The sequence below is a fragment of the Bubalus kerabau genome, chromosome 2 (assembly GCF_029407905.1).
Source record: "Bubalus kerabau isolate K-KA32 ecotype Philippines breed swamp buffalo chromosome 2, PCC_UOA_SB_1v2, whole genome shotgun sequence".
Lineage (NCBI taxonomy): Eukaryota > Metazoa > Chordata > Mammalia > Artiodactyla > Bovidae > Bubalus > Bubalus kerabau.
Window position 1 is genome coordinate 10,583,220 of NC_073625.1, and position 11,916 is coordinate 10,595,135.

At 41.5% G+C, this 11,916-nt stretch overlaps 1 protein-coding gene across 1 annotated transcript in view; it reads right to left on the reverse strand.

Moving 5' to 3' along the window:
* IDO2 (indoleamine 2,3-dioxygenase 2) overlaps window positions 1-10,214 on the reverse strand; it is a 72,383-nt gene extending 62,169 nt beyond the window's left edge. Inside the window, 2 exon segments of the mRNA XM_055570037.1 lie at window positions 4,984-5,128; window positions 10,198-10,214. Of these exon segments, the coding sequence (XP_055426012.1) occupies window positions 4,984-5,128; window positions 10,198-10,214 (162 nt within the window).
* Between the last annotated feature and the right edge of the window lie 1,702 nt (window positions 10,215-11,916).

The window sequence follows — 11,916 nt, forward strand, 5'->3', positions numbered from 1 at the left end:
TCTCTTATGTCTCCTGCATTGGCAGGCAGGTTCTTTACCACTAACGCTACCTGGGAAGCCTGGATGTGATGACATGTGTCTTTATAAGAGAAGACAGAGAGAGAGGGAGGAAGATTGCAGAGCAGAGAAGAAGGCCATGTGAAGATGGAGCAGAGAGTGGAGTCCTTCTGCTGGGAGCAAGGACACTAGGAACCACAAGAAGATGGAAGAGGCCAAGAAGGATTCTCCCCGAGAGACTTTGCTGGGGCAGGAGTGTGCTGCCAACACCCTAATTTCAGACTTCTTCCCTCCAGAAGTCTAAGAAAGTACATTTCTCTTGCTTTAAGCCACCAACATATTTTTGGTAGTTTTGACATCAGCCCTAGGAAATTAATTCACTTCCAGAGCCTCATTTTGACTGAGAATAGCAGATATGTAATTTCCATGGTGCATGATTTTTTCATCCTTTCTCAGCTCAGCTCTCCCCGTGTTGTCTTAAGCTTTTCTACAGCTTCGATACCCTGAGGGTGAAAAACTCTGAGTGGATTCATTGTTTCGGATTCCAGTTTCTAGGACCATCTTGGCCTCTTTTTCTCCATTTTTATCCCCATTGTCCAACCACTTCCCCATTGGCTTGCCTCACATTTCTCTTGGTTTCTTAACTTTGGCACGGAAATCCACATCCTGTCCAACCCTCCCCACCCCCAAACTCACCTTTCTGTATTAATCTACACTCAGGGTTCTGAAATCTGATCTCTTTGTGTGTATCTCTGCAATATAGTAGATAATAATAATAATATATCTATTGGTAATATAACCATTTATATGGCTATGTAGTAAGTAATAAACCATGTATATATATGTAATATAATATTTAATAAATAAAATAAAGCATGGATATGTGTTTGAGCAAGCTTTGGGAGTTGGTGATGGACAGGAAAGCCTGGCATGCTGCAGTCCATAGTGTTGCAAAGAGTTGGACATGACTGAGCGATTAAACTAAACTAAATATAGCCATCGTTGCCTCAAATCTCATTTGACATGGTGAGGCATATAGCTCAGATACTAGTAAATAATGGTAGTTTTTTCTCAAGGAAATATTAGATTTCTTCCTACCTCTACTTTTCATTTGAAAACTATAGTCTTCTGTGTTAATAATTTTTCTACTCTTCCTTCTAAACAGCTGGAGTCCACTGCTTCTCACAAGTGCTTTGAAATTTTACAGGAGAGTATAGGTATACTTATTTTTCTTAAAAGACCTAGGTTTGGTCCCTGGGTCCAGAAGATCCCCTGGAGAAGGGCATGACAACCCACTCCAGTACTCTTGCCTGGAGAATCCCATGGACAGAGGAGCCTGGTGGGCTACAGTCCATGGGGTCGCAAAGACTCAGACACGACTGAAGTGACTTAGTATGCACGCAAGCCCTTCTCACCGTTTCTCATAGTTAGGAACACATTTCTTTCCAAAAACAACCTTCAAAAACTCTCATTGCTCATATGAACCTCCACTGTCTTTTATAGATTCTGTTACTTACAAGTACTGAGCTAGTTAGCCTAGAGGTTCCGATTTAACTACTGGTTAGGGTTCTGGCATCAGTATTTATTTAGGCTCCCCAGCTAATTTTAGTACACAATCCAGGAATCACTGTCAGAATATTGCCTGCACTTAACCTTCTGCTAGGAGTACATTCATACGCCATTGCAGAAGACATTTACCAGATGTGTGAAATCCAAATTCCTGAGCCTAACATTTGAGTTCCCTTGGTCTTGCCCCAATCTAATCTACTATCATCTATCTTGGTCCCTCCTTTCCTGCCCAGCTGATTTGCTCAAATTCTTTAAAGAAAAATTTCTCCCCACCCACCCACCCAAACACATGCACGCACAGATTACATGACTGGCAAGCAATTTTTGTGGCTTTCCTATGGGACTAAAAGAGACACATTTTCCTTACTGAAATGTTAGACCCTACAGATGTTTGAGAGTTTATACAAACAGTAGGGTAGAGTATGTTAAACCAAGTCAGCCCTTTCCCGCAGAGCCAGAATGATTGCTTATTCATTAGTTTGACTGTGCTTTCTTTTCTTCTTTGTTATTGATAAAAATCAGAACCATTTCCTGTATTTATTAGCTTTACCTAAAAATGCTATTACAATCATTGGAACATAATGATCTTTACTACCTGTGGTACATAATTATACTCACATGCTCTAAGTATTTATGGTAAACAACCAAGCTTGCCGGAAGGGCATATTTGGTCTGATTTACATAATGGAATAGCCACCCGATCACTTTCCTAAAAGCAAACAAAGCCCTTAGCAAAACCAGGCTGATATTTCTCGATTTGTGATCTGTTGTGACACCACGGCTATTTATTTGGTGGTGAGTGAGGGATGAGTGAGGGATTCTCTTCTGATCAGCTGAATAATGTGAGACAGATTCTGGTGTCAACACTCTTCCCATACCTCTTCCCAGAAAGGGAGGTGTTTAGGAGAGAGAACTAAAACTGAAACAAAGACTTGCAATCTTTAAAACTCGGACAAATGACTTTGAGAACAGGTCCAGTTTGCCAGGAAATTTCTATCTGAGTTCCAGAATGGAAATTTCTTCAAAGGAGTATGCTTCAACCAGACCACAGGGCAGATGGGGTCTTGTATTTTCTCAGAAAGTCACAACCACTTGATGTTGTTATTTTTTCTCATCTGGTTTTCTTATTTATAAGAAAGGAAACTGCAAAGAATGGGAACACATCATGGTGGCCCCACCCAATGTTCCCACATAAAATGTTATCAAAAAACCCGAAAAAGCTTTTCAGCCAACACAATAATTTTAATATTATTTTTCTCAGTTCAGTGTATATATTTAATCCCAATAAGAGAGTGTTGGCCTGTAGATTGGCTCTTTCTTGTGAACTAGAGATGATCTGAATGTGCCTGAATCAAGTTATATACACATAAAGAAATTTTGAATAAGCTCTGGACTGAGGGTCAGGCAAATTGGCTTCTAGCAGTCCATTGGATTTATGAACGTGCTTCCATGCTCCATAGCAGTCCAGTGGGAGTGGGGCTAGATCTCTTCCAGTGCCTGTGAAAACTGAGGGTCAGGCAATGCTGATGATTCATTGTAGGTCACAAGAGTTAGTAAGTAAAACTTTGGATGACTCAAGTATCTGGTTTGTTCAGGACTTTCCTGGCTTAGCATAGAAAATCCTGCTTCTTGGAATCCCCTTTGGCCTCTAGCAAATGGACATTCTTGGTCAGCCTAGTGGCAGGGTCGGGAACACAGTCCAGTGTTCGGGGCCGCAACTGTCATCTAACACCCTGGCGTCATTACTGTTACTGCTCAAGTTTCTTGCAGATCTGTGGCTTGATTTCAAAACTAACAGCTCTACAGAGTAGCACTGGGGATCAGCAAATAGATCCTATCTTCATCTGTATTCCTCTATCACACTCAGAAGTAGGAATTCCATAAAAGTTCATTAAATTCTAGGTCAATCATTAATCATGATTAAATCACCAATTAGGTCCGTAGAAGGAAAAACTGGATCTAATAAATGATTGCAGTGATTGTAACATTGGATCTCTAGATTTTTAGCTGAGTAGTCTTGGCCCTATTTATAACATAGTAGAAAAAAAGAAATCAAGAGTCCTGAGTACTTCTGCTTTTTCCAGTAATACGACTTTGGGCAAACCACTTCTGGTCTTCAGTTTCTAAGAACTCTTGCAGTTTTAACGTTTTCGATCTCAACCACATTCAAAGATTTAAACAGTGTTGAAAAGGAACTGCATTAAGAACAAATAAGAAATAGTTTCAGTTTGTTCTCAAAGGTTTTTTCCTCTTCACAGCAATATCTGTGAATATCTAATCCCTCCTGCTATCCTCAAGGACACCTGAGGTCCACTGTGTTCTCTTTTCTCTACCACTAGCCAGGCAAGATCAGAGAAGGCAATGGCACCCTACTCTAGTACACTTGCCTGGAAAATCCCGTGGGCGGAGGAGCCTGGTAGGCTGCAGTCCATGGGGTCACTAAGAGTAGGACACGACTGAGCAACTTCACTTTCACTTTTCACTTTCATGCATTGGAGAAGGAAATGGCAACCCACTCCAGTGTTCTTGCCTGGAGAATCCCAGGGACGGGGGAGCCTGGTGGGCTGCAGTCTATGGGGTCGCACAGAGTCGGACACGACTGAAGTGACTTAGCAGCAGCAGAAGCAGCCAGGCAAGGTAAACTGAATTTCTTGCCTTAGTGCTTAGTCACTCGGTCATGTCTGACTCTGTGTGACCCCATTAACTGGGGTAGCCCATGAGGCTCCTCTGTCCACGGGACTCTCCAGGCAAGGATACTGGAGGGATAGCCATTCCCTTCTCCAGGGGATCTTCCAGACCCAGGGATCATATAATTGATCTTTATCTAATTCTCTCTCTCTTTTTGATAACTGCACAGTTGCTCTCAAATCACTGGAATGACTGGAAATCTATTTGAAAAACAAGCAAACAAACAAAAACATGACATTAAAACATTTCACTTGCTCTCTCGCTGCTGTAGGTCTCACTTGCCTTTGCTGGTAATCACCCTGTGCCTTATTTGTACTGTTGGTAAAGAATCTGCCTGCAATGCAGGAGACCCTGGTTCAATCCCTGAGTCAGGAAGACCCACTGAGAAGGGATAGGCTACCCACTCCACTATTGTTGGGCTTCCCTGGTAGCTCAGCTGGTAAAGAATCCACCTGCAGTGCGGGAGACCTGGGTTTGATCCCTGGGTTGGGAAGATCCCCTAGAGAAGGGAGAGGCTACCCATTCCAGTATTCTGGCTTAGAGAATTCCATGGACTGTACAGAGTTGGACATGACTGAGCAACCTGCACTTATTTGTATTATCCATCCCACATCACAGACTTGGCATTTATGTTGCATTTCTCTTAATGACTACATCATTAAACAAACAAACACACAAATCAGCATCTCAAGAAAACTACACTGATTTGCTCTAAGACCCTAGCCTTACCAGAGGACTTGGGAGAAGAAAGCCATAATCTTCAGAAACGTGAAATCTTCCTAAAGTCAAGAATGGTGCTGTCTTCAAATCCTGACTTTGAGGCTCCATAATGTTGTTTGAAGTATCTGTGCCGAGACTGCTGCTGAAGAGACAACTGCTCCAAATATGTCAAAGACAAAGGGAGCTTCAGAATAGCATCTCTTCCTCGCAGTTAGTTGTCCGGTTGTCTCAGGAACAGGGGAGAACCTTGTTCTGAGGTTAAATTCCACACTACCATGGACTTTCTCTGACACAAAGCTGAGTAAACAGTTAAAGACTGCTGGTTAAAACAAACAAGGCAAACAAAATCACATCACACACACACAAATTCTTTTCATACATGTGAATACAAGAAGATTGATTTTAAACCCAGAGACAAATCTGCTCTTCTTTAGAAAAAAGGGAAATAAACAAGAGTTTTTATTGATCCCAAACACTCTGACAGAACCTGGTCCATGATGATCTTTAACAACTGGGTCTTGGGCATAAACTATTAAAACCAGAAGTTAGTTACTTTCAGACAGACATGTCAGTGATTGCCATGAGTAGAGGGGGACAAGGACTCTGTGGGCATATCAGAACCTCTGAAGGGTTCTGTGTGTAGTTTGAACAGCATATTCCAAGATTATAATTACTTTGAGTGACATTAAGAAATACTGTTTAATTTTTTTAAAAACTTCAATGACACTCAGAGAATATATATTTCATGAAGTTTGATAAACAAGGTAGCAGATATTAACAAATTCAAGAAAAACCTAATGTATCATCTGTTTAACCCTCTATGTTTATTAAACATATTTTGAAAATCCACCTCTAAAATGGGTGACTTTACCTATGAACCAGGTACTACCAGATCTACTTTACAGATTAGTAAACTGAAGTACACACATGTAAATAACCCTGTCCATTGCCTCTCCACTAATTATGGACTAAAGCTGAGCTATCTTTATCTCCAAGCTATTTCTCTGTTCACTTGATCAGGCTGCAAGGCTGTCTGTAAAAGGTGCCATGATGGTTTGAATTCACTGAAACAAGGAGCCCAGTAATAAGTTCCAGATGATAGATTTGCACTGTGAAAATTCCAAAGATTCTACATTTTGGTCCAGTTGGACCCTGAACTTAGGTGGCCAGGTTATCAACAAACTTATTTGGAGGCTGACTTGTCCTTACACATCTTCTCCTCCCTCCGTTTCTCTATGATAAGTCCAAAAGCTGAGAGTAGGAAGTGCTCTGATAATTCATGTAACAATTCCCAGAAGATCCCATGTGCCTCAGAGCTGTTAAGCCCATGAACCACAACTACTGAGCCTGAGTGCTGCAATTACTGAAGCCTGCATACCTTGCTGCTGCTGCTAAGTCGCTTCAGTCGTGTCCCACTCTGTGAGACCCCATAGACAGCAGCCCACCAGGCTCCCCCGTCCCTGGGATTCTCCAGGCAAGAACGCTGGAGTGGGTTGTCATTTCCTTCTCCAATGCATTAAAGTGAAAAGTCAAAGTGAAGTCGCTCAGTCGTGTCCGACTCCTAGCGACCTCATGTACTGCAGCCCACCAGGCTCCTCCGTCCATGGGATTTTCCAGGCAAGAATACTGGAGTGGGGTACCATTGCTTCTCCGCCGCATACCTTACAGCTCTGCAATAAGAGAAGTGTCTGCAATGAGAAGCCTGCGCACCACAGCAAAAAGTAGCTCCTGCTGGCAGCAATTAGAGAAAGCCCGCAAGCAGAAACGAAGACCCAGCACAGCTAAAAAAAAAAAAAAAAAAATTAGATGAATAAATAAATTAAGTAATTTTTAGAAACTATTTGACTTCCCTGGTGGCTCAGATGGTAAAAGCATCTGCCCACAATGTGGAAGACCCAGGTTCTATCCCTGGGTCAGGAAGAAACTCTGGAGAAGGGAATGGCAACCCACTCCAGTACTCTTGCCTGGAAAATCCCACGGATGGAGGAGCCTGGTAGGCTACAGAGTCGCCAACAGTTGGACACCACTGAGCGACTTCACTTTCCTTTCCTTTAAAACTATCTACTTCCCTGGTGGCTCAGACAGTAAAGTGTCTGTCTACAATGAGGGAGACCTGGGTTCGATCCCTGGGTTGGGAAGATCCCCTGGAGAAGGAAATAGCAATCCACTCCAGGACTATTGCCTGGAAAATCCCATGGACAGAGGAGCCTGGTAGGCTACAGTCCATGGGGTCACAAAGAGAAGGACACGACTGAGCGACTTCACTCACTCACTTACTTCCTCTTAGACCAATATCCATCCAGTTTTGAAGATCAGTTTCTTATGCCTCCTAAATGCAATTTATCAAATTGTATATGTTGAATCATCTTCTTGTTCTTTCGTTCAATCTCAGATTAAAAAGAAGGAACAGGTTTTTGTTTGTTTTTTATGCTGGTCTAGCTATTTTTCATCCATTCTCTCTGTATTCTCATAAGAATTTATTGTAACGTTATTAAAGCTTGGCATCAAAATGCCCAAAGTGAAAAGAACATTATAGACTACATAATCTAATTCAAACTCTCAGGAAACATAAGAAATCCTGAGGTTGGTGGGAGGGAAGTGACTTAGCATATGTCATTCTGATGGGGCTGCCATCAGAATTGGTCTAGAATTTGGACTTGCTGCCTCTCAGCCCAGAATTTTTCACTCTGCCCAATCGCCAGGACTCCCTGAGTGGGAATTTCTATCTCATCTCTTATTAGCTTGTGTGGCTATTCTAACAAGTGGCTTAGAATTCTAAGCTTCTGTTTCTACATCTGCAGGAAATAGTAGTGTTAATCTCAGTGGGTAAATGAGGAACATTAACTGAAGCACTTATCAGATGGGTAACAGTAAATGCTATTTTCTTCATGTTCTCCCCCCTTTCTAGAAATCCATTTTTCATATGATATTTTTTGTAGCTTTTTCCCCTCTCTTCCTGACTGGATCTTTTCTTTTTTAGTTGCTGACTTCTTTTCCCACTTCAGACCAAAGTGTATAGATATTTGCAGTATTACTGTAAGTACTTCCCCACCTCAGTATTCTTACGAATTTCCACCTGATCTTAACCATCAGTTCTATGTGCATGTACTCCAGTCTGCATGGTCAATCTTGACCTTTCTTACTTCCAAGGTCTAGGCCCATGGAACCTGTGGGTCACTGAACATCTCAGGTTCTGCCGCAAAATCATTAAGAACTCCTCATTGTAAGTCAAAGTTCAAATGCCCTTGGCCTGGCGTTCAAGGATGTCCTTCACCTGACCTCTAAATACCCTCTAGCTGTGCAAAATTCTACTATCACCTTGAACCTGTTTTACATCATGTTTCAAGCATCATGGCAAACCTGGTTTGACAGCTACTAACATCCAAACACTGTATTTATCTAATCTTTTCTATCAGATTGTAAGTTCCTTGACCAAGCCATATTTAACCCAACTTTGTATTTTCCTTTAGCAGCAAGCCCGGTGTCTAGAGTTCAATAAATGTTTATGAAATGAATTATCTCTCCTGGCATCTCATTTTTGGATTTGGTGTCTTGATGCCAAGTAGAAGTTTGTGCTGTTCTGTAACTCCACTGAAGTCCCAGACCAGAGGTGTACTCTGAAACAGGGAACACAGTGACCTCATGAAGATTTGTTTGATATGTTTCTTATTTACCAAGAGGAAACTGTGTTTAAGAACTTCCTTTCCCAATAGTAAGGCTTGCCATTTCAGAGTCCTGGGTTCTAGAATCAGCTTTTGGGTGAATTATTATAATTTCAGTATACAACAAAGTTACCCCTTTTCTTAAACTGGGTATTAGGGTCTTTTGGAAATGCACCAAGAAATGTTCAGAAAAAGAAGAAGAGCATTCACAATGGAAGTATTTAGGATATCATTTACTTGTTTTCTGGTACAATTTCAGTTATACTTAGTTTTAGTTTCAAGTTGATTAAGTCTAAAACCTGAGTTATCAAACTCCATCAGCCCAAACAACAGTACACTGAGGTTATTCTGTACAGCTCATTAATTACTTCTTTGTTCATAAATTCAATGGAACTTCCTAGTCCTTTCTGATTAACAATTAACAATAACATATTCAAGCATATGGCATTTTGCTTTACTAATTTTTTTAAAGCTCTCTTCTCCTTTTGAACTTTCTTATGAAATGCTTGCTCCTTGGGAAAAAAGCTATGACCAACCTAGATAGCATATTAAAAAGCAGAAGCATTACTTTACCAACAAAGGTCCATCTAGTCAAAGTTATGGTTTTTCCAGTAGTCATGTATGGATGTGAGAGTTGGACTATAAAGAAAGCTGAGCACTGAAGAATTGATGCTTTTGAACTGTGGTGTTAGAGAATACTCTTAAGAGTCCCTTGGTCTGCAAGGAGATCAAACCAGTCTATCCTAAAGGAAATCAGTCCTGAATATTCACTGGAAAGACTGATGCTGAAACTCCAATACTTTGGCCACCTGATGCAAAGTACTGATTCATTGGAAAAGACCTTGATGCTGAGAAAGATTGAAAGCAGGAGGAGAAGGAGATGACACAGAATGAGATGGTTGGATGGCCTCACTGATGCAATGGACATGAGTTTGAGTAGGCTCCAGAACTTGGTGATGGACAGGGTAGACTTGCATGCTGTAGTCCATGGGATCGCAAAGAGTTGGACACGACTGAGCGACTGAACTGAACTGAATGAAAAATATCCCTTCTGGTTGGACTGTATTTAAAACTAAAAAGAAAAAAACTGACAGTTAACACTCAGCGATTGTTTTTGTCTGTTCCAAGTCCTAAGGTAAGCATCGTCCATAGAGTATCTGATTTAACCTTCCCAAACAGCCCTGTAAGTCAGTCACTAATATTCCCATCATTCAGTTGAGGAAACCGCAGCATGGGAAAGTTAAGTAAGAGCCTAAAGGTCATACTTCTTTGTAAGTGTTTGTGTCAGGGTTGGAGCCATCTGGAGCCAAAATCGTTGCCTTTAACCATGAAGGCATGGCTTCCCTTTTTGGGTTTTTCTCTCTTGTTGTTCTAGTTAGTTTACCACTGGTGATCTCCCTAGCTCAGGTCCTGATTTCCCTCTCCTTGGGTGGTCATCTCTCTTCAGACTTCAACCATCATCTCCAGCTGAGGACTACCAACATTTCATTTCTAGTTGTATCTCTCCTGTCACCTACTAGACATCTTTACTGGACTGCTGTAGAAGCTTCCTAAGAAATACCTTAATGCATCCAACATGTGCCGTATACTTTTCATGAAGACCCGGGAAAACACTTAGAAAACCTGCATCAAGGTTCAAGGGCTTGAGCAGAGAACCTACTGCCAAGAGATAAATTCAAGGCTCGCTGCTGCTGCTGCTGCTAAGTCGCTCCAGTCGTGTCCGATTCTGTGCGACCCCATAGATGGCAGCCCACCAGGCTCCCCCATCCCTGGGATTCTCCAAGCAAGAACACTGGAGTGGGTTGCCATTTCCTTCTCCAATGCATGAAAGGGAAAAGAGAAAGTGAAGTCACTTGGTCGTGTCCAACTCCTAGCGACCCCATGGACTGCAGCCCTCCAGGCTCCTCCGTCCATGGGATTTTCCAGGCAAGAGTACTGGAGTGGGGTGCCATTGCCTTCTCCAATTCAAGGCTTACTTATTACTTATTCTCTGATGATAAGAACTAGGCTCATCTTTCCCTCCTATTCCATGTCTTGGTGAATGGTATCTTTCAGAACTGGTGGTATTATTTGTGGGGCCCAGAGAAGAATAAAAACATAAGGACTCTTGTTCAAAATTATTCAGAATTTCAAAAGAGAAACAGTTGAGCATGAAGCCAAGAGTGGACCCTTCTGCAGACAAGACCCTATCTGACAACATGGGCTGAAGGTCCATGAAGATGGCTCTAGCTCACCAGTTGGAGACCTGAAAGTTGTCTCTCCATCTTATCCAATAGAACTCTGGTCTTGCTCCTCCTACTGCCGTAATATTTCTTATGTTTCCCTTATCTCCAATTCCACTGCCATCATTTTCAATAGCCATTTACTACTGAAATATTATATATTCTAATCTTTAAACTTTGCCCCAAATCTAACCCCAGAATACTTTACCATCATTGCAGGCTTGGATGAATTTTACAAGCTCCAAACTCATCACCATGCCTTTATGATCACTCCCCATTTTATCCTACCCCTACAATTTTTTCCCCAACTACTACCAGAGTCTTTTAAATACTTATTTCTTTACAATGGGCTTCCCTTGTGGCTCAGATGGTAAAGAATCTGCCTGCAATTCAGGAAACCTGGATTTGATCCCTGAGTTGGGAAGATATCCTGGGGAAGGGAAAGGATATCCACTCCAGTATTCTGGCCTGGAGAATTCCATGGCCTATATAGTCCATGGGGTTGCAATAAGTTGGACACGGCTGAGTGACTTTCACTTTCCTTTATAGTGGGCAATGCTTCACTTAAATAGAATTCAAATATAAAAATATAATAGTCATTTCTCTGCTTAAAAGTATTCATTTTGTTTTCACAATAAACTGAAATTCTTTTGTTGCATGGCCCTGGAAGCCAGTCATAATTTAGCTTAATCAACCCATCACCATTTTTCTTCTTTTATGCTTCAGTCATATTGAGCTGTGTGGGCTTTCTAAGTAGACCTTGCTATGCTGCTATTCTTAAACACTCTTCTTTCTCTTCCTGCATTTTTCTAGTAGTTTCACTGAACTAAACATCCTCTGTGTTCCTCCTGGTCATCACTCCCTCTGTCCTAACCTCTGGCCATCCCTGATCCTTTTCCTGCCTCCATGGTTTTTACCTTTCTCCAGAATGTCTTATAGCAGGAATCTCACAGTCTGTAGCCTTTTCAGAGTGACCTCTTTTACTTAGTCATATGCATGTTGTGTTTCTCCATGTCGTTTCATCGCTTGATCACTCATTTATTTTTTTTTCTTTTTAA